Source organism: Trachypithecus francoisi, unplaced genomic scaffold (assembly GCF_009764315.1).
Source record: "Trachypithecus francoisi isolate TF-2019V2 unplaced genomic scaffold, Tfra_2.0 Lachesis_group8, whole genome shotgun sequence".
Classification (NCBI taxonomy): Eukaryota; Metazoa; Chordata; class Mammalia; order Primates; family Cercopithecidae; genus Trachypithecus; species Trachypithecus francoisi.
The window spans coordinates 82,723,580-82,747,796 of record NW_022681473.1 but is presented as its reverse complement, the minus strand read 5'-3'; the positions used below and the strand labels follow the sequence as shown (position 1 = coordinate 82,747,796).

At 40.6% G+C, this 24,217-nt stretch overlaps 1 protein-coding gene across 2 annotated transcripts in view; it reads right to left on the bottom strand.

Moving 5' to 3' along the window:
- FAT3 (FAT atypical cadherin 3) overlaps window positions 1-24,217 on the bottom strand; it is a 717,192-nt gene that overhangs the window by 185,824 nt on the left and 507,151 nt on the right. For both annotated transcript variants that reach the window (XM_033205378.1, XM_033205380.1), the window contains exon 4: window positions 14,659-14,720. In XM_033205378.1, coding sequence (XP_033061269.1) covers window positions 14,659-14,720 — 62 coding nt within the window. The remainder of the gene's footprint in view (window positions 1-14,658; window positions 14,721-24,217) is intronic.

Below are 24,217 nucleotides of genomic sequence, written 5' to 3'. Positions count from 1 at the left end.
TGAATGTAAATATATTAATATAGAAAAATGTCCATAATAAATAAGCAAGGATATGAAACTATATATAGTATGTATTAGATTTTTTTCACAAATTTTATGCAGGATTATATGAAATACATGTGTATACATATATACATAAATGTAAAAGAAAGTTCTGAAAGATTATTTACCAAAATTTAAAACACAATCATCAGTTCATGGAAAAATTATGAATATCGTTAAATGCTTTTATTTGCTTATCTTTGTCTTCTGTTTCTGTTTTTTTAAATTTTCTTACAATGAACATGTATCATATATTAACATAGTTACAAGTTTCACATATTTCCATAATTGGAAATAATTGTATTTTTAAAAATCCTACCACAGGCACTATGTAATTTCTAAAAGAGGAGTTTTGGAATAGGCTTTTTCTCCCTTTCACTTGGGTATGTACATGCTTTACACCATGAGAAACTGAGTTCACTCTTCCTTACATGTTGATGTCCTTGTGGCATGACAGGAACTTTTAAAGGAATTGCTTCTGGAAGCATCATTTTTGAAGACAGGTAAACGGTTTTGTGCATGTATCAAAGCACACATCATGGGTCTGTCATGGCCTTGCACAGAGATATTTGTAATTCTTCATTCAGAGGTGAAGCAAGCATGCCCTGGCTACTGCTGATAGAGACAGAACAACACCTTCTGTTGTAAAAAATGCTAAATAAAAAATTCCATTCTGTCCTGGCTGACACCAAACAAACACATCTCTAATTCCTGCATACCTCAAGAGTCTGTCTACTGCTGTTATGTCTCCCTGCCAACAAGGCTATAATATTGCTTTAAATTTGACTGCAGCCTTTCTGACTTTTTCACCTAATGAGAAAAGATTCTTAGACCTTGAATGGTAAAGATGGGACATGCAAAGTTAAGACTTTGGCAAAGTTATTTGCAGTGACAAGAAGAATGCCATATACCATGAAGAGAAAATCTCAGTCATTTGGTATCTTATGGGATCAAAATTTGCTTTCATAGCCTTCAGTTCAAAAACAAAACAAGAACAAATTAAGCTTCTCTCAATATGGGGAAAGTCAGAACACTGGATCGGTCAGTCTACTTTGTGGTACTAGTTGCTTAGTTTAAAGTGCTTTGTTTTTCTGAAGCTTCTTAAGAGGGCTACTAATGAGTACCTATACATTTCCAAAAATATTGACCTTTTTCTATTTTATTTGAAAGTAGTCACCTAAAAGTAGATTTTATTTCAATTACATAACAGCAAGGTATACATCAGCCTGGAGCTTAGCCCCACATCTAATTTTAAGACTTATCAGCATCTTTAAAAGTCTAGGGTGGCATGCCAGGAATTATAATGGGTACCTCATGAAAAATCTAAGATCTTTCTTCTGAATTATGTATTTATGATCTCCCGAGGATGACAGATTTCAGGTAGGTAAACGTGATTTAGGAACTGCTTTTAGGCTCCAAACAGGAGCTGGGGTTGGCAAGCCACTTCAGTACAGACTGGGATGCAGTGGGAGAAAGCCCTTCCCTGTTCTGCATATTAGCTGGCACCCCAAGGGCTCCACAAACCTCTCACCTAGGTGCCTCCTCTGTGTGCTTACTGTACATTCTGTGAATCTCCGGACAGTACATATCACTATACCCTGCAAAGCCTGGATTACCTGGGTTGTGGGTTACCTGGAGCCCTACACTTCAACTCAGCCAACATACATCAAGTGCATATTATATCCCTGGCATTGTTTTAGGTGCTGTGGTACAAAGTGGAGTAATCTGGCCCTTCCTCCTATGGGTGACCTTCACTAAAGGTAGGGCCAGGAAGAGACAGGATGAGAAATCTCAGTGGAGCTTATTTTGCAGCTTGCTAATGAAGCTAAGAATAGCCTGAAGGAGAGGTGGAGTTTGAAACTACCCAGGGCAATGATTTTTAAATGATGGTATCCGCTGCTGAATATTAACCATGCTGTGGGCTACCTCCACAGAACATCTCCTGAATAGTCACATCCAGTTTCGTATTTCTACACAATTAAGGTTTTGACATCTGAATGAAACACACAAAAAATTCCCATTAGATGTCTAAATGTTAAACACATTGACTGCATTAACAAATAAACACAATTTAAGACCTTAAAGGGGTTATGATTCTGGGAGAAAGCTTAGGGGTTAGTGATAAGGCTGGATAGGCCTGAACACGGCTGACCTGGGGAAATTAGCTATTTTTCCTGGTTTTAAGACTAACTAATTTACAGAGCTCCAGGATGCTTGGAAATGCTACTGCTCTATTATTGGAGCTTGGGTGCCTCGGTCTACCTATTGGATGCTGGTTTAGAAAGTCAGAGAGAAAGACTGTAGATCCAACAGTAGAGATCTAATGACCTTCATCATAGCCATGCCAGACCCACGGTTGATTCATTAGCCTGTCTTTGGAGAATAAGCTATTCCAACTTATATAGTTACAGCTTATTTAAGTGGATGGTGGCCAGTGGAAGCTGATAAATTTCTAAAATTTTGGGATCTTTTTCAGAAAAGGGTTGAAAAAATCAATATATTTTTGAGTGCATACCATGTGCCAGGAACTTCTGTAGTCTCATTCATAGATGCTATCTTATTAAAGTATGGTAAGTATATTCAACAACTATGAACCAAACTATAAATATGATATAAGGCCTTAAGTGTTCTGAATTTTGTCACAAGATGACAGCTTCAGGAATCACATGGAAAATATTAAAGCTTCTAATCATAATAGCTAACGTATTAAACACTTAACATGTGCAATGCATGTGCAACATAAATATCCTCACCAAATCTTATAAAGGTATTATTATTGTCCCAATTTTATAGGTAAGGAGACGGAAGTTTAGATTAAGTAGTTTGGCTCTAGGTCACACAGCTAGTGAGTTATTATGTCTGTCTCCAAATCTTGTGCATTAACCATCTCTATCTACATTTATAGTATATTAGTTTGATGTAAATGTAAAGGGATGATCACAATTAGGACAGTGTTTTATAAGACATTTTTTTCACTGTTTGATTGAATAATTGTGTAACATCCATACAGTGCTATACTCCCAAAAATTAAACAACCAAATTTATTATAGGTTTTCCCAATTTTGAAGGCTGGTATTGTTCCAAGATTCTAACCTATTTTCCTTGGCTCTGACGTGCAGGGCTGTCCTGAATTATTTTCATGACAATGTTCTGCATCCTCACGCTGACAACTCTCTTGGTATTTCAGTAAACCGGTCTTGCCACAAAATAGATGAGGTTGGTAGCCCCCAATTTGCCACAAAAGCAAGTTGCTTGAAAGGTCTTGAAACAACAGCTCATTTGAACAAAGCTGTCTGCTGTAGGCAGGAAGCATGCCAAAGTAGTTTTTCCTGATTATTAATAGAAGCACTTGAGTTGAATTCCATATTTTAAACTTGCTGTCATTATATTTTAAATTTTCCCACGGACAGATTTGAAGTCCTCAACTGGTTCAAACACATCGGATATTAGGCATGAGCTTCAGTGGTTTGTGAAGGCCTCGATAAAATTAGACTGGACAGATCATTCTGTAGCTCAGAGAGTGTGTGGCATAAAATAAACTAGGAAAGCCACACAAAGGAAAGAAGGAAAAGGAGCCACGGAAGTAAAGGGCAGAGAGTCAATTTACCATCATTGTACTATGGGGAAGAAGCCAGTTTGGGCTCCCAGGATGGGGGATTCACAGTCAGGAGTTCTCATGATTGTTCAGAGACATGCAGGAAACTTCTAACCTCTTTTGTAAGAAGGTAGAAGCCATTTGTGCAATACCAACCCTTCAGGGTAATAGGCTCCCTTCCACCAACCCTCAGAACTCAGCCAGAGGTTGTGGATATTACAGCTGCTTGGCTCAGAAGACTAAAAGGAAGCAGCAACATAGCACCACATTTGGAAACCATTCACAAATGAAAACAAAGCAGAGTCTCAGCTCCCTACAGCCTGTGTGCACAGCTCAACAAGCTGTGACCTGCGCAGAGCAATTATCTGCCTGTGCACGGGTGAGCAGAGCAGTCAAAACTGGCTCAATTCCATTGCCAGGCAGAGCCACTGGATGGAAGGACCTCCCTAGATCCAAGTGAACTGGTTTCATCTACTGCTGCTCTACTAATTAGTGTTCAGGTTTAAGGAGAAACAAAACAAACACAACCTTTCACAAACAGGTAAATTAGAGGTGGTTATTCATGGAATCAAAGACTTACTCCAGACAACTCTCCCAATATATGTAAGTGTTTGCCTGCAGCTTATTAACTAGTAGGTCAACCAGGGACACAGAAAAGCAAAGTTAAAAAGAGCTACTGCCAGATGAGATGCTCACACAACTTGAGGTACCCCAAAGATCCACAGCACCCTTCCGTTCCTTGGCTCAGACAGAAACGCCTGTGTGGACAATTGTTCAGCTGAGATCCCAACCAAGTCCTCATATGCGATCATTTCCAAAGTCAACAGACTCTCTTAAGACTCAGCCATAGGCTCATTTCTTATTTATTTTTTGGGGACATTTTAAAAGATGGGTACATTTAAAAAGATGTGAGGTGAAGGGAAGATAAGAAACTAATTAGATCCTACAAAATATGTGAATTACTTACTTCATTCTGAGAGGATTACAAATTATGATGCAAGTAAGAAATCTTCCTTTCTGTCAAACGTTGCAAAACAGGGGTTCGTTGGCTTACAGTGTTTTTAAAAAAAAATGATGGAGTTGTCAACATGTAATATAGAGAGATGTGGAAAGCAAATGTGATTTGGTTTTTTAGGAAGAAATTAAGACTTCCTGCTGATACTGGGCCTACCTGCTTTCACACCTGCTGCTGGCAGAGCCTCTTTAGAAGAAGGGACAGGTGGAATCCACTGTTCCTCCCCCTCCAAGTCCCCACTGCCCGCACACATGCTGCTCCTCTGAATTCCTTACCTACCCAGACCCATGGGCATCTTGGGATCTCTGTTTTGAGTGTACTAGCTCTGAGAATTAATATTTGCTCTGACAGGTTTGTTTTTCTGCGTCAGATTCAATATTTACTCTTTAGACAATAGGGAAATTTAAGTAGTACATCTGCAATTCATACTGGTGGGAAGATCTCAAAAAGGATTATTCTTAAGGGCCCATACCAACCTGGACAGTTCTGTAAAATTAGGAATAGTAACCCTCGCTCCCATCTCACAAGCATGCCACCACCACCACCACCACTACTGCCACCATTACCACCACCACCACCATTACCACCATCTCCATCACAATAGTCACTGCCACCCTCATCTCCATCCTCACCACTGCCACTACTATAGTCACAACTGCCATCTCCTATACCATCACCACCATCACCACCACCCTCACACCACCACCATCACACCACCATCATAGCACCATCACACCACCACCATCACACCACCATCATAGCACCATCATACCACCACCATCACATCACCATCACACCATTACCACCACCATCACACCATCACACCACCACCATCACACCACCACACCACCATCATACCATGACACCACCACCGTCACACCACCACCAACACCCCCACCATCACACCACCACTATCACACCACCACCATCACATTACCACCATCACATCACCATCACACCACCACACCACCACCATCACACCATCACACCATCACCATCACACCACCACCATCACATCACCATCACACCACCACCATCACACCACCACCATCACACCGCCACCTTCACACCACCACCTTCACACCACCATCACACCACCATCACATCATCATACCACCACATCACACCACCATCACACCACCACCATCACACCACCACTATCACACCACCACCACCACTGCCATCACATCATCATCACACCACCACCATCACACCACCACCTTCACACCACCGTCACACCACTACCACCATCACACCACCATCATACCACCACCATCACACCACCACCATCACACCACCACCATCATACCACCATCACACCACCACCATCATAGCACCATCACACCACCACTGTCACACCACCACCATCACACCATCACACCACCACCATCACATCACCACCATCACACCACCATTATTACACCACCACCACCACCACTATCACACCACCACCACCACCATCACATCACCATCACACCACCACCATCACACCACCACCATCACACCACCACCACCACCATCACATCACCATCACACCACCACCATCACACCATCATCACACCACCACCATCAAACCACTATCACACCACCATGATCACTACCACCATCACACCATCACATCACCATCACACCACCACCAACACCACCACCATCAACACCACATCACACCATCACACCACCACCATCACCACCACTACCATCACTACCAACACCGCCATCACACCACCATCACACCACCACCATCACACCACCATCACCACCACCACCACCACTATCACCACCACCATCAACACCATCATCACACCACCATCACACCACCACCATTACCACTCCTTGTTTAGCTAGACTTGGAATGTCAATGGCTATCCCTAACAAGCCTACTATAACATTTTGGGGGGATTATTTAAGAATGACATGAGGCCAGGCGTGGTGGCGGCTCACGCCTGTAATCCCAGCACTTTGGGAGGCCGAGGCAGGTGGATCCCGAGGTCAGGAGATGGAGACCATCCTGGCTAACACGGTGAAACTCCGTCTCTACTAAAAATACAAAAAATTAGCTGGGCATGGTGGTAGGCGCCTGTAGTCCCAGCTACTCCAGAGGCTGAGGCTGAAGAATGGCGTGGACCAGGGAAGCAGAGCATGCAGTGAGCCGAGATCACCCCGCCACGGCACTCCAGCCTGGGCGACAGAGCAAGACTCCGTCTAAAAAAAAAAAAAAAAAAAAGAATGACATGAATTTAGAAAAATCTCCTGCTGAGGAGGGGTTTGTTCCTCAGCAAGAAGCATTCTTGTGGGTAAAGCACTGGGATTTCTGAGAAAGGTATGCTGGCAACAGTCACTGAGAAGAATGGAGGAAGTAGGCACTCAGGAAGCTAGAAACTTGAAGGCAGGGAAGGAGTTAGGAACCCGTCTATGCCACAAGAGGACCTTCTGTGGAGAGTTTTAACTTGGGAGATAATTCTCCCTTGGGATATGGAGCATGAAGCACAGGAACCCACAAATTTAGATGGAGGTTTTTCTACCGTATTGTAGTTGCTGCAGTCCCTAATAAAGTCTGATTCATTTGCATAGCCTTGTGAGGTGGTGGTGTGAGGAGGGGCAGGGGCAGGCCAGTCGATGAAATCTGGCTGCTTACTGGTCTGCTAGGGCTGCATAACCAAGGAACACAGACTAAAGTGCCTGAAATGACAGAAATTTGTTTTTTCACAGTTCTGGGGGCTAGGAATCTGAGAAGGTATTGACAGGGCTTAGTTTCTTACAACATCTCTCTCCTTGGCTTGTACAGACAGCTGTCTTCTCCCTGTCTCTTCAAATGGCCTTCCCTCTGTACATATCTGTGTCTAAATTTCCTCCTCTTATAAGGACATTAGTCAGTCATATTGGATTAGGGCTCTCTCCAATGACCTCATTTTAATTTAATGACCTCTTTAAAGGCTCTTCTTTCCAAATCCAGTCACATTCTGAGGTACTGGAGGTTAGGATTTGAACACATGGATTTTGGTGGTGGGGGGTGGTGCACAATTCAGCCCATAATACATGCTTTACAGTTACTCCTCTGCTGAGTACAAGCTGGTACCCACCATGTGGACATAGCGTCCTCGCAGACGGGCTCGGTCCTGGAGCTCAGGGCACAGCCCAGCAGCAGAGTGAGTCTTGTCCAGAGTTGGGTGGATGGGGCAGGCCAGAGTACCAGGCTCTGAGGATTAGCTGAGGGGGTGGTGGGTGGACAACCAGAGTATGAGAGAAAACCTGCTCTTTTCAGATGCATACAGACTGATCCTTGAGGCTGGGTTAACTTGACACTTGGATCAATCCCTTATTACAAAATGAGAGTGAGAAAAGATGATTCAATTTGCCACATTTCAATAAGCTGATGGATATTGGTAGCCATATTTGTTCCATAAAGAGAGAAAGACCTATCCTGGGCACTGCCATGAAGTAGCTGTATGACCTTGGATCGCTCTCCTCTTTTCTAGGTCTCAGTTTCTGTATCTATATAATGTGAGAGCACAGTTGGGAATATATGAATTAATAACAGTTTCTTGATGCCAAGACAGCAGCTAACAAAAGTAGCTCCCTGCTTGATCTGCAGTTTAGTACTCTAGGAGACCTTACTGTGAAAGTCAAAGGAAAAAATGTCCAGTGGGAAAAACACACCAATTTCAAGAAGAAAACCTTGGTACTTGGCCCAATGCCAGGCCTCGAACAGGCATTCGATAAAGCTTTCATGAAAGGAAGTAAAAACAGAAAGAGTGCATATCAACTTTATCGAGGTTGATACAATAAGAATAACAATGTGAACAAATGAGAGAATGGAAGGAGTGAGTGGAAAGAGGTCAGAAGCTGTGTCACAAAGCATTAATTGCGTGTGGTGCCTCCTGGGAGCTCCGGAGCACAGAAGGTGTTATCAACTCTCCTTCTGACGCTGATGCCTGTTCCATGCTGCTATTTTTATGCACAGACATACCATTTTTTGAGGGCCCATGGATACTTCCTGCAGAGTTTTCTGAGGGTGGCAGAAAGAGACGCCTAAGGAGAGAAACTTCCATTTTTCTTGAAGTTAAATTATGAAACTATGGACTGTTTAATGGGTTGAAATGAGCCTGTAGTTCTTCTCCACCAGAAATTATCATTATTTTAAAAGCAGATGCTTTACCAAAGTAAGGAACTGCTAAGGGTGTACTCTCACCAAAGAAATCAATTTGCATCCTAAGGCAAGAGAAAACGTTATAAAAACTTAATAAACAGCAATATTTTTTCCCTCAGAAAATAAAACTATAAAAAGGGATGAGAACTTCAGACTGGAAGAAAAAATATTCACATGAGTTGTATGTTACAGAGGACAATGAATGAGTTTGTTAAAAAAGGCAGATATCAAATAATATACATTCCTGTGTATCCAGCCTATTCCTTTGTAATCTGTTATTTATACTGACTTCACTATTACATTTAACCACATTCTCTGGGCTATTCTAAGTTCTATGCATACATATGACATAATTTCTCATCCACTGTCTTTACACTGGTTACTGGGCCTTGTCATCTTCTTTTCAATTTTTTTTTTATTTTTTTTGATTTGCAAATAAAACACTCTCTGTGTTCTCTTTGGGAGACTTTTATCAGAACCATCCAGCCCTGAACGGAGAAGCATTTCAAGATCAAAAGGGAGGCAAATAATACTCTTCAGCAAGCAAGATAAAGATTCACACATAATTAAGCCAGGACTATAGGATTATTTAAGTAGATGTATCTTTTAAGAATGATCGAAGTGCTATAAGCTTTTCAAACTGCTGGAGCCAGTCCAGGAAAAGAAAGGGAACTGGCAGTGTGTTTGTGGAGGACAAGGAGAGGAGGAAGGAGATGGAAAAGAGGGAAAGGACAAGCAATAGGCAACTGGCGTCTTTGTGTGCCAGGCCTTCTATGCAGTTTGTGAGGCAAGTTTATTAACCCCATTTTCCAGATGAAGAAAAGGAGGATCAAAGTTAATTTAACTTGGCAACGCTCATGCAGATGAAAGAAGCCAAGCATGCCTGCTTTCTGTCTCTACGTCCATGCTCTTTCCTGCATGTTAATTCTCTCCCCTTCAAGGTCTCATTTAGGAGTAAAATAACGTATCTTAATGTAAGCATTCATTCACACACTTATTGAGCATCCCTTGTTTCCTGGGTGCCAAACAGATGCTTGAATACAGAGATGAGTAAGACATTCTGTGCTGACAATGGCTACCATTCATGGAACATGTACTGTCTAACAGACGGCGTCCTGAGCATGATTCACCTGTCATTTAATCTACTCTTTATACCAACCCTATGGTAGGAATTGTTATCCCCACTTTACAGATGAAAGGGGACCCAGAGAAGTTCAATAGCCCATCTAAGCTCTGTGAACAGTACCAAAATACAATTACAGGCACACCTGAATTTAACATTTGAGCTTTCCCACACTACCTTAATTCACTGTCTTGATAAATCAAGTTGCATGCCCACAGGGAGCTTAAACATCTCATAGGTTAAAAAAAAAAAAAAAAGGAAACAAAACCCAAAACACCCACCCAAAACAACAAAAAAACCACAATCCATACAAGTGATTATATAATAAGAAAGAGTTAGTGCATTTATTTCCTATTTCACAGCTGCCTTCTCCGATAATGAAGTAATCTGGGCTAAAGTCACAACCAACAAACTAAAACGTTAATTCACTGTTTCATTTACATGTCCATTATCAACTCTCGGCATCTGTATGCTGGAATTAGTCTTCTATCTCCACTATAATCATAACTGGGTATCAAGGAAGGTATATGACTTTGAACAAATGAGCTAAAAATTCTTTATTTTTGCATTTTATGGTAGGAAGAGAAGATCAAGCCAATATTTTCACATAACAGACTTCCAAACCAGGCAAGAGTTAACACTTAGAATTCACTGAAGAAGTATAAGCTGTACTTGTGAATTTGCCTACAGTTCTTTGCTGCTCTTGTTGCTTTAGCAAGTCTTTGGATTCTGATAATGACAACCCTCCTTTTATAGTAACAGATTTTAGGCAAATGCTCTACAGACTGAAAAACCCTTGCAGCCCATACACCATCAAGCTAAATATCTTAAACCAATGTATAGATGGAGCGTCAGCAGTATACAAGCAAAGTGCCTTCTACCACAGGAATAGCAAACTACCAACAAATCATTAATGTCCTCCTGGTTATCTATTCAGCAGTGTACCTGCCAGGTCAGCTTCTAAATGGGTCCTTTCAAGAAAAGTCAATTTTATTTTATTGGGAAGGACAGATATGAAATAGAGCCAGAAGGTTAATATGAGTTTAAGAGGTGCATAAGGTTATCTGGCAATTAAACGCTCTCCAGGAGGTTAATTACCCACACCTAGGCCTTACAAGTCACAAAATATATCAGCAGTTTCAAAATTTTGTGTATAACAGACAACTCTATTCTACATTCTCAGTGATATCATTTCACTTATTTTTTGCAGGACCAAGTTAAAGTAACATTCCTTCTATGGTCTATTTAGGAAAAAAAAAAAGAAATGTTGTTCAAACTCCTGCAGCAATGTCATATAGAAGAAAAAATATGGCCAAAATTGTACAATCTTAGAGAGTGAGAGTAAGACAGTGTGCGTAAGACAGAGAAAAAGAGAGAGAGAGAGGACAGAGGGAGAGAGAGATTGAGATTGAACTGGTTTCTGAAAGCCTTAGCAGATTTACTAAATGAAACTGTGTGTGTGGCGAGCCTGGGAGCTGGGTAGGGCAACGAGGTTGCTGGAGGGCAAGTTGGTATGTTTCTGATGACCTGTGGTTTTAAATGTCTTCACTCTAAAGACTACAGAAAAGCCAGTGTGCTGTTGCTAGCTGAAATCATGATAGGATTTGTGTTAGACCTACTTGACCCACTGCCCTCACCCTCATTCAAACCACCATCATCTCTCATCTGGATCTCTATAAAAGCTTCCCATATTTCCCTGCTGCCACTGGTCATCCTCGACCCCTACCCCAAGCCTGTCTCTGCCCAGCAAGGCAGTCAGCCATCATTTATGATGGCAGTCACATCATGTCACACCTGCTTAAAGCCTTTCCATTGCATTCAGGAAAAATTCAAAATCCTTACCACAGTCCCCTCTATTTGTCTTTCCAACCCGCTTTCCTATAACCCCTACCCTCCCACTCTCACCCTGCCTTTACACTGTTCATCACAGTGGTCTTGATTCTATTTCTTGAACAGAATCTTAACATCATGTCATCAAATGCCACGTCAAACAAGCCCTCCTAACTAGTCTACTGAATGTTGCCTGTCACCACCACCACCCCAACTTTCAGGCACTATCACGGAACCTTCTTTGAGTGGCTTCAGAGAGCTTCTTTCTGAAGTTACAGCACTTATCATTTCCATGTGCTTCCCCATCCTTCCTGCTCACTTTGTGTCCCCAGGACTTAGGGCAGTCCCTGGTACACGGAGCGAGTACAGGGCTTGCTACCTGGGGCTCCTTCTGCATTTCAGTGATCTGGAGCTTCTATCTTTCCTGGAGTGGAGTGGTGCTGTTAAATCTTTAGAAAGCTTCTAATATTATGTCATCATGTGATAATACTTAAAACCACAACAATTAACAATGATAACCACACTTCACTAAGCACCAACTTAGCACCAGATACTGGACTGGATGTTTTACATGTATTTTATATTTTAATCTCCCAACAGCCCTATAAAGTTGTTCATTGCTATGCTGTCCTACTTCCCTATGCAGATGATACCAGATACAAGTTGAATAGCCCTAATGTGAAAACCCAAATTCCAAAATGCTCAAAAATCTGAAAGTTCTTGAGGGCCAACATGATGCTCAAAGGAAATGTTGAATGGAACATTTTGAATTTTGGAGTTTTGAATTAGGGATGCTCAACTAAGAATACTGAAAATATTCTAAAATACCAAACATTTCGAATCCCAAGCATTTTAAAAATTATTTTTTATAACAAGGCATAATAGATGTATATAGTTTCAGGGTACATGTGATAATTTAATACATTCGTGTACTTGTGAAGATCAAATCAGTGTACTTGGGTTACCTATCATCTTAAACATTTGTTACTGCTTTATGCTAGAACCATTCTAATTCTTCTCTTCTAGCTATTTGAAATATGCAATAGATTATTATAAACTCTAGTCACCTGAATGATCTATTTAATACTGAGTCTTATGTGTTGTATCACACCATATGTTTTTACTAATTTATTAACTTCTCTTCATACTCCCCACCCCATCCCAAGCACTTTGGATAAGGGGTACTCAACTTGTAGTGATCAATGATATTCTAGATCCCAATCTGTGTTAGTCCAAGGTACTAAAACATTACTCAGTATTTATGTAAGTCTGTAAAGGATGTGAATCCATTCAGGGTTCTTTTGGGGAGTGAATTCAAATGCTAGGAAAATATTCTTCCTCTTTGCTCTACTATAGATCCATCCTGTGACAGTCACACTGCACCACAAACCTCCTGATGACAGAGACCACCTTGCAAGGGACCGAGCAGTAAGTGATCTCAGCCAGACTCCTCAGATAATGAGACACCCTTCCTGCTTCCTTCTGGGAAGTAATGGGTTCAACTATCTAAGAACACAGCCTCTCCAGGTGTCCTGGACTGTCTTCTGGAAAGGAAAGAACCCTATGAATATAATATAAGGTCTTATTTTTCTGGCAAATGTACTTAAGTTCTGGACCAGGTAGGCAGTGCAGCCTGTTAATAGGATTTTGAAAAAAGAATTACTATAATTATTTTTTTTGGCAGCCTGGAGTCTTTTATCTTTATGAGATGATAATAATGTTTTAAAAGGATTATCATAGTGTTGTATGATGATGATGATAATAATAATAATCCTTTATTATATATAATGCTTTAAGAGTTTTAAAAATACTTTGATACAAAATAGAAGGTTTGATCCTAAGAGTGATCTCTTGAGGTATAAGGGATTGTAATTGTTTGCCAAATTTCATAGTAGGGGAAACTAACGTTCAAGGCAATTAAATAGCTTCAAGCTATTCACAGCAGGGCAGCTTCAAGACCCAGGGAGCCTGATTCCTAGTCCAGTGTTCTTTAAATAAATCAAGACTGGTGAGCTAATTTAGAGGAGGAGACCAGAAGAGATTCTATCATAAGATGTGAAGTGTGTGTGTGCATGTGCGTGTGTGTGTGTGTGTATGTGTGTTTGTATGTGTGTTAGGAGGGGTGGTGGATTCCAGAAAGTGATTCTTACGAAATAAAAGGTTATTTTAGAAGCGTAGACACATTATAAAACCTTAACAAAGCCTTGAGTTCCTAAGCATTGTCATCTGTTTCATATCACACCGTCACAATTAAATCACGGTGTCATACAAACTACCCAGGCTTCAAGCGTCCCAATAAAGACGCTTGATACTTAAAGAACGTTCTGCAAAGCTCTTTCGTATTTATTTTCTCATCTCATAGCTTTTTATTCTCTCTTCAGAAATAACGCTTTTAGTGTTTATTTTGCTGCAGTTTCTGTCTTAATGAATTAAAGGAGTCCATTTTATGGTTTCAGCAATAGTCATCTCTGGCAGTAACTCAACCAGCAGCTTTCTCTCAGTTCTTTCCCCAAGAAAAGAAAAGAAGAAAGCAAAGCTTCCTCATAAATGGTGCACTTGCACTCTTTCTCTTTTTACATCTGTGGCCCCAGTGGCTCACAGGGCTCTGCTCTTGAACTTTCTTTTCTGATTATTGACACGAGGGCCTGAAGTCAAGGCAGAGATGATGATACACCATTGTCTTCAGCAAAAGGCAAAGGCTGCTCTACCACCCTGGCTCAGCACACAGGAGCATCTTGAGAAGAATACACTAGAAATCCCTAAATTCAGAACATAGCAGCCCAAGAGAAATATCTTCACTTTGATATCCACTGTTCAAATATATTGAAGGTGTAGTTTATGTTGAAGGTTAAAGAAGTTTAGTGAAAGTCAGTTTTAATGAATTCCAGTTCCCTCTATGCGCTTACCTCCAGAAAATGTTCTGCCTGCTGTTCTCGATCCAATTTCCTTGAAGTTGTTGTAATCAGACCTGTGTAGAAATGAGAATATTTGACTTTTAAATATCTGGGGCAAACAGCTTACTGAGTGTGGGGAAACAAGTCCAGTTAAAGGAAAAGCAAAACTGGTATGGAACTGTAACTTTCCAATCCCCCATGACAATCAGAAGGGTCTCAAGAATCATTCTTAAAAGAAAGTAAAATTTACAAAGAAAACCTGAAAAATTGTTTCAGCCTATCTACCACAGTTGGCATACTGTAATTACTTTGGGGATGTAAAAACTCACTAAAGAACTTCTGTTTTTCTGATAATGAAGAGTTCCAATGATTCATTTGCATATGACTGAAATTCTACAGTAGAAACCTCATTAAAGAATTTAGAGTTCCTGAACAATTAATAGGTTGTTTATGCTGATTAGATTCAGGCTATGAAACAGTACTTTCTTACTTAACTTTTATATGCACATATAATTTTTGCTATACTTGACAAAGAAGGTTATTTCTGTAATCGCTACTTATACACATAATTATTTCAGATTTAATAACTTACACATCAAAGATCACATACTGTAATTTTATCATTTTGTTTTATATGTTTGAATCTTTATACAAAATAAGTTCCACATGAAAAATATCTATCTTTTCTTCCAATGGTGTTTCTCATAAGTGAATCACCCCTTTGAGTATAAAGACAAAGAAAAGAAAATGAGAAGGCAAAACCTTCAAGGCCTCTCAGCTTATTGCACCAATTTGTCTTTTGCAGGTTTTATTATTCCTTTTGTCAAATGGCAATTAGGAGGTCAAATTTATTTTCCATTTCTTGATTCCACGATGTCCCTAAAGAGAATATGGGGTGGGCTGTTTTCCTCATATATGCTGATGGACAATGGAGGAACAGAGAAAAATCATATGAAAAGCCTGTCCCGGTGCTGGTGAGGTAGGTGCAATGTGGAAAGGTATTTCCAGGGGCTGTGAAAGAGCTCTTGACCTCAAGCTTCTGTCTTATATAGAAGTGGTGGGTGGGAGCACACAGATTTTAGAGAAAGCCAAGAAGAGACCACAGGAAATTAAATGGCTCCCCACGGCCTTCGAAATAATATCCCACTCAGAGTAACATGGCTGTTTACAAGCTAGCCCCTCCTCTCCACCTCCACACTCCCCACAGGAGGAAAACCTGTGTTTTCAGTGCACAAATGATCTGACTTTCCATGAATTCATTCTGGAATGTGCCCCACAGATTTTTTTTCTTTATCTTTTTTATTGAAAATATATATTGAAATATATTAAAAAATATATATATATGGTAGAAAATGAGCTTATGATTCAAGCATACCATGTGAAATAATTAAATCAAGTCAATTAACACATCCATCACCTACAATACTTACCATTTTTTTGTGGTGAGGACATTTGAAATTTATTAGCAATCTTGAAGTGTACAATAAACTATTATTAATTATATTCACCCAAGCTGTACATTTCTACACTGAGCTAGATTTTTTATTTTTAGCTCAGATGTTAGCCTTTGCTGACCCTGTTTAACAGGGCTAGGTGGCCATCTGCTCTGCCCTCATGTAAGTGGTGCTCTCCATTATTGATCTCTGCCTTATACTAGAATCCTTTGTTCACATGTCTGTATTTCCCTGCGAGACAAATTGACAGAGTTACTTCATGAGAAGGGCTTGTCTTTTGATTTGGAAACTGATGCCTACCTAGTTCCTCACCTAGAACAAAGAATAGGAACTCTTTAACGCTTAGTTAATGAAAAGTTGCTCTGGAAGAGATCCACTGTATTTTATTCTTCAGTTTTGCTACAGACTTGGAATGTGTTTAAGAGGGCATTGTTTTGTGTGTGGAGGGTGTATTTGTGGTGGGAAAAGTTTGTATGACATGTGTACTCATAAAGTTTGCAGAGTTCCTCTGTGTGAATGAGCAATGCTAGGCACTCTTGGATGTGAAGAGCTACTGTCAGAGATTAAGGAGGAAAGACTGCCACCAGGAAGGTCAAGGAGGATCGGTGACTTTCCTTCCTTAGCTGACCATCAGAATCACCAGGGAAACATCAAAAACATGGATTTTGTCTCCCTGCTCCATCCCTCATTTACTCTATCAGAATCTCTTGGGATGAGGCCCGTGACAGTCCTCTTACTCTAAGAGAAAGGTGCTATCCAATTCTACTATCTTTCACTGAATCTCACTGTAACTTTTTATTGACCTTACTTCTTCTGACCAGACATGCCCAAGAACGAAATAGACTGAGCTGCTCTAGCATCTCGATCAGAACATTGGGCTCAGTGTGTGTGGGTGTGGGGTGGGATGATGGAGATAGCCTGTGAGTGCCTGCTCGGGGGAGGTGAGGAGAGGAATAAAGGGCAGCACAGCGCTCTGAGTCACATTGACAGAGGGTCTGTGTGGTCACCCCAGTGGATGTCCAACACACACATCTGACACCTTCATTTCTGGGCCATTCTATTGGACAAGGTCATATGTCACAGAGGCTCTTTCAAAGTGGGGAGTAACTCTCTTCTCACAAGTCAGGGGAAGCTTTCATGGAGCCTCCCCTCTCCTGTGTGGGGGCTCCTCTATTAAGAGTCCACAATAGGAATGAGATATGCTTGTTATATTGAGGCTATAAACGAGTCAAATGGCTGTTGGCCTTCACCCTGCTGCTCTTTCAGCCACAAAAGACCAGGACCCCTTTGCCCTCTGTTCCCCTGGGGACTCACTATCATCACAGGTGCTCCTTGCCCAGGGTCACATGGCCACAGCCCACAGCCCACTGTGGTGTGGCTGTGCACAGGGAAGAGGGAGGTCAGCTTCCTCTCCTGATGATTCTTAGGGCAATTCTTTAGGACATTTACTTGTTTTCACAATGCCCACATGTAATTGGGAGAGCTGCAGGGTCCCCTTCACCTTCATACCTTCACCTGGATGTGTTTCTCACATATTGATCAGCCCACAGAGAGAGACAGGCTTCCTGAAAAGTCTGAAACAACATACACAACAGGGAACTTGGAGCTGTGAGGAAGACAAGCAGTTTCTGTTTCTGGAGTAAAAAGACACAGGAAAGCCTCTGCTGGTTACAGTTCTCTTGGCTTCTACCACCTTTATTTTCACAGATATGAAATAAAAGGCAAGAAATAAAATGTAAGTTAAAAGTGGAAATTGGTAGGAAATCAGATGAGGTGGTATGAGGATAGGGAGTGTCTGTTTGCTAATGGGTACCAGGTTTCTTTTTGAAGGGATAAAAATGCTCTAAAATTGCAGACTATGGTGATGGTTGCACAATTCTGTAAATATTCTGACAACAATTAAATTGTATCCTTTAAATGGGTGAAGTTTACTGCATGCAAATTATATACTAATAAAGCTGTTAGAAAAATCACTAGAAAATCATAAACTCTGACTTTAAGGTTTTAATAAGTCTTTTATATTTGGAAAAGGTAGGCTCTTAAAAATATTTAAATGAATAAATGAATGAATGGGTTAGTTAGTTTAGGCCTCAGGCATGAAGAAGGGTTGAAATGAGTAGAGTTGATTGGGCTTGTCCATTGGAATCTGGAACATGGAAACATTGCAATTTTACAGTTACAGCAACAACTGGTAGTTATTTGCAGTTGAAAATAAATAAATACATCTCATTATCAAAATCTTGATAAAATAAATCTTGTTATCAACCCAGGGTCAGCTAAACCACTAAGGTATAAAAGCTTTCCTACTGCTCAAAGTACCTTCTTACGATGAGCTACGGCAACTCAGCAGCACTGCCATTTTTTACAGTCAGAAAAGAATGAAGTGAGCCATTCTTCCTGGCCCAGAGGAATTAGTTAAAATGACCAGTGCTGCCCCTTCATTTATAATAACTTTGTTGTAGCTGAATGCATTTGGAACAAATAGAGAATAAGACAACAAGACAATAGAGAACAAGATAAAATAGAGAGAATAGAGAACAAGACAAAACAGAGCAACCTCCCTCCTCAACCACTCTGACTCATTACTGGGGAAGGCAACCCCATTCTGTAATCTATACAACAGAGGTGTGTGTGCATTACACATATAACTGTAGACCCACTGGGCACAGTAAATTGGGGACTGACATGATGAAATTGAATTTCAAAGATAAATCATAGGCAAGCTTTTGAATGTGGTTTGGAGATATAAACAAACACGTCATTTGATATAATTACATATGCAAACCTCCAATTTAGGAGGGGAAGTACGCCAGTCCTAAGTGAATGATACTCAATAAGGGGCGGGGGAGACATATGGCTGGAACTGTGCAATTACTTAAAAATGGCTGCTTTTGATTTTTTGTTATGGAGACAGAAGAATCTAATGACCTCTCTCTCTGAGAAACAGCCTGAGCATGAAAATGTGGCTGCCTGTTTGAAAGAGAACTCAAAATGTTCTAAGTAGTTATGGTCAGAGAAGTGATACTTTTAAGGATGACACCTTTTCCCTGATTTTTCTGCCTGTGCATATCCTGGGTCGCAGCTGTGTAATCTGCTGCCATGACATTCACGTTTTCTTTAAGTGCTACTTGAAGCAGTGCGGGTCTTAGCTGTTTCAGCATAATTCTGCAAGACTGTGGGAAGCTGAGTTTGGTGTTTTAAAAATACAACTAGAATTATCAGCTCTGTGAGTGACAATTAATTCTTTCCTCTGTGTTTTTCACATCCCATTTCCTAAGCTTCTCACTTCTTCACGTCTGTACCCAGCTATCTGGTAAACCGTTCAACATCCTTCCAGACAGTTGAGTTGTTACTTTCTATGTAAAGCCCTCTCGGACCTTTCCTTACCTGGCATGTTGCATGTAATTAATTCATTTATCATCTGAATCTCCATCTAGACTACAGTTGCAGAAGGCAGAGGCTTTGGGTCTTTAAACACAACTAAGCCCACAACCTAGATCAATGCCTCCTCAATTTTTTGAATAAAATACTACTTTTGCAGCACACAACATTTTGCTCTAATTATTTGCTAAAGAGTCAGTCTTCCCTAATAGGGCACAAGGAAAAAGGTGGTGAATAAATCTTATTTATGTTGTATTCCTGGTGTTTAACACAGAAACGGGGACACTGTAGGTACCAAGCAAAATTTATCTGAATGAAGGTGATGTGGATGTAGTCTTCCAGAACTCTCAATGTCATTTTGTTTTACAGAGTGGCCATAATGGTTCCAATGCATGGGTGTTAAAGCTGTGTGAATGCTCTCCTCTATCCTTTGAATAACTTTAATGTTTTCCTGTTTTTGGAGGTCATCAGAGCAATTCCTGATAGCCTTTAAAAAATTTTTTTCAGCTGCCAATGAAATATTTTTAATCTTTAATCTTATGCACAAATGATTTGTGGCCATTCCATTGTTCTCTCCCATCCTGATTTCTACCTAATTTAGGGAGAAAAATAGGAAAATAATAAGATAGTTGTATCCAATATTTATTGAGTACTGAATATGTACCAAGCACTACATTAAACAGTTCATATACATAATCTCATTTTATCTCACAATAGTCAGATATCATATAGTCTAAGAATATACATCACATAGTCGTTTTTTAAAAAAACAAACCTAATACATGCCTTTACCACAACTTCAATTTTTCCTCTTAACTCTGAAATTTCAGAGAAATTGGAATTATTTTAATTCCATTTGTAGGAAGAAACAGTTAAATAAACTTGCCTGAGGTCACCAATGACTATACCACAATTCAAACCCAGGAATTCTTGGCCAGGTGTGGTGTCCCCATGCTTTGACAGGCTAAGGCAGAAGGACTGCTTGAGGCCAGGAGTATGAGACCAGCCTGGGTAACATGGTAAGACCCTGTCTCTTTAATAATAATAATTAGACAGGCACCTATAGTTCCAGCTACTTAGGAGGCTGAAGTGGGAGGATGGCTTGAGCCCAGGAATTTGAGGTTACATTGAGCTATGATTACGTACGTCACTGCACTCCAGCCTGGGTGAGAGAGAGAGGACTCGGCCTTTAAAAAAATGAAACCCCGGCCGGGCGCGGTGGCTCAAGCCTGTAATCCCAGCACTTTGGGAGGCCGAGACGGGCGGATCACGAGGTCAGGAGATCGAGACCATCCTGGCTAAAACTGTGAAACCCCGTCTCTACTAAAAAAATACAAAAAATTAGCCGGGCGAGATGGCGGGCGCCTGTAGTCCCAGCTACTCGGGAGGCTGAGGCGAGAGAATGGCGTAAACCCGGGAGGCGGAGCTTGCAGTGAGCTGAGATCCGGCCACTGCACTCCAGCCTGGGCGACAGAGCGAGACTCCGTCTCAAAGAAAAAAAAAAAAAAAAATGAAACCCCTTAAACCAAAAACAAAACTAACTCTGGAGCTTCTTCAGTGTTTTCCTTTTATCTCCCTAGCAGAAGATGTGGGGCATTAGCAAAGTCATCTGTCTAGGGGCCAGGAGATCTGGGTACTAGAATCAGCTCTGTCAGTAACTGGTCTTAAGATCACAAGGAATAAGATTCCTTCTCTAGGCCTCAGTTTCCTCATCTAGGAATGTTCTATGCATCTTTTCAGTGTGAAGAATGTACAGTAATATAAGGAATATTACAAGAAGATCATTAGTCTTCTTCCTTCCCTGCTTTATTCCCTGAGCACACGTTCTTCTCAATGGTCCTGAGCCCAGCAGTGCAGGACCTGGGTGGGTCACCCAATCAGGAACAATACATGGCTGTGTTCTAGTTTTTATTTATCCACAAAAATGACATGAAATTAAACATCCATATGCACATTTCTCAAAAGGAGGAAAGTAAAAATATCAGTTAACTATAAGTATGTGCTTTTAAATAGGAAAGTACACACACTGGCTATTCTCACATTTATGAGGTCTTCTATAAGATTCTGATTTCTAGAACCTCTATTTCCACCTCTTTCCCTTCAGTCCATTAAGGAGCATTAAAATATTCCCTGCAGTATTTACATATGGACATCAGGCTATGCACTCAATTTGGAGAGAAATGAAATGCATGCATAGTGAATTCAACTTTCAGGAGTAAAGGAAAAATTAAAGTTGGAGTGAAGACTTGTATCACATTTCCTTAAAAAATAAACAACTAAGTAATATGTATTCTTAGACCGGATGATATTTATTTGAGAAGAAAAAATACCAGAAAGAAAAAAATACATATACAAGAGCTACAACATCAGTTATAAGGGGGTTAAAAAAAGGATTCTGGAAACTGCCCCCACGAGACATGCTTCTTAAGTAAGGGTTGTTTCATCAGGTGTAAAGACTTGGAGTTGCTCAATTGAGCACGTGGTGCTGCTATTAAATTTTCTTAAGAAAAGTTGACAGGGGAAATCACCCATGGAGCTTAAGCCTGCAAGCTGGACTTCTCTTTATAAATAGAGATTTCCGAGAAGCTAATAGAAGCTTTAAAACTGTAAAAGTGAGGGTACATTTTAAACCAAAGTATGAAGATGCTGTGGGTCAAACATGGTTTATGGCTGTTGGTTTCTGTAATAGACACATTTCATTAAAATGTGTCTTCTTTGCAAGCCAATGGATGGCATTTCTGAATTGTCTTAGCAGCAGGGAAATCCCAGGCAGTATTTTTCTGCCAGAAATACTTTTCCCTTTGGATTCAGGATTCTGTAACCGCTACAGGTAGCAAAGGGAACAAGCCATCTTGCAGAGGAAAACTGTAGAGGCTGGCACAGACCTGGCAACTTCCCTTCAGGCCTAGTTGACCGATGGAGTTGCCCACAGCCTGGAGGGAGGGTTCTAAGGTTCAGGCAAGTGCTGCTTCCTAACTCTACTGCTATATTAGATTGATTAGAAGCATCTGAGTCAAGTCCACCTGTCAGCAGAGGGAAAGGTAAGGTGGGGCCAATGAGGGAAGAGGTAGTGAAGATGATGTTGTATGGTAGACAATACTTTCAAAGTCCTCCTCCTCTGTATGATCCTCTTCTGTACCCAGTGGTCTTGCCATCCTCCTGCACACATGCATGCATGCATGCATGTGCACACACTCATACAGTTAGAACCAGAGATGCTGTGTACATGCCTAATTTTACCAGAATACCTGGATACTTTCCACTCCCATCTGTTCTTCCATCAATTTCTCTCCTCATCACCAGTCTCCATGGCTCTCCCTCCCAATTGCACAGAGCCCTCTGGTTCTGCCTTCCAATGCTGCCTAGATGAGGATGCATTTATGCACCTGAAGAAGTCTCTAGGCTATTAAGTTAAACCTTGAATGCCATATTGGATTTCTTCAGAGAAATTAAGCCACAGATGGTAAACCAATACGAAGGATGTCGTATGAAACGATGCCATCTTTAGGTGCTATTTACATACCACTGATGTGCATGCTCAGATGTGCAATATGGCGCACTTCTCCCCCTTTCACTTTCTGCCAAGATTTTTTTCATAATTCTGAATATTGGATAATCAAAATAAAGAAGCATAAGTGACTGGCAATCTAAATTCCACTATAGAGATGGATCCTAGAGATTATCTAGCCCAGGAAGCATTGTAGTATACTGGCTAGCAGTACTCAGGCTCTGGCATCAGACTGCCTGGCTTCCCATCCCAGTTCTACCGCTAGGCAGCTGCATATCCTTGGGCAGGTTACTTAGCTTCCTCATCCATAATGAAGCTTATTAAATTAAATAATTAAAATGCTTAGCATGGTTCCTGGCACATACTACATGCCCAAATAATACTATTCTTATTATCACCTCTAAGAACAGTGCCTGGAGTATCATATGTGTTCAGTGGTTTAACTTTGTTTCCTTCCCATCTAAACATTTGGGCAGCAAAAATTCTAAAACATTTAATACAAACTCTGTCATCTGACAGATAGGGAACCTGAGGCTCACAGGATAAGTAACCTGTTCAAAGACTTACTGATTTAAAAAATCCCTTTGTCCATGCATGGTTACATTTTATTGAGAGGATAATATACACTTTTGCTACTTGAAGCATAGCATGCATTAGCATCATGGGAGCTGCTTAGAAACGCAGACTTGTAGGCTCCCCCCAAACCTAGATAATGTATGCACAAGAATTTTAAGATGACTGACTGTAGATCATTTTTGGTTTTCAAACTTGGCTGTGCCCTGGAATCACCTGGGGAGTTTTAAAAAAATACTCACGTCAGGGTCCCACACCCAGAGGTTATGAATTATTTAGCATGGGGTGAAGCCTAGGCATAGGGATTTTAAAAAAATTCTCCTAGGTGATTCTAACATTCAGCTAGGGGTAAGAATCACTGTATATCTAGTTGTTATCTTCTGGATGATGGGGTTATAGTAATTACTTTCATTGGCTTATCTAAATATCTAGTTTTTCTAACATCAACAACACTCAACTTTATGAAATAAAATAATTTAAAGGACAATAAAATAGAGGCACCAGGAACAGCCTCCTGTATGCCATCATCTGAATTCTATGATGTTCTGGTCTGAATCCTTCCGCCAAAGGACTAAACTATGTGGTTACCATGTTTGTTTGGACTTTACTTATTAATTAATTAATTAATTTTTAAAGAGAGGGTCTCATGTCAGAG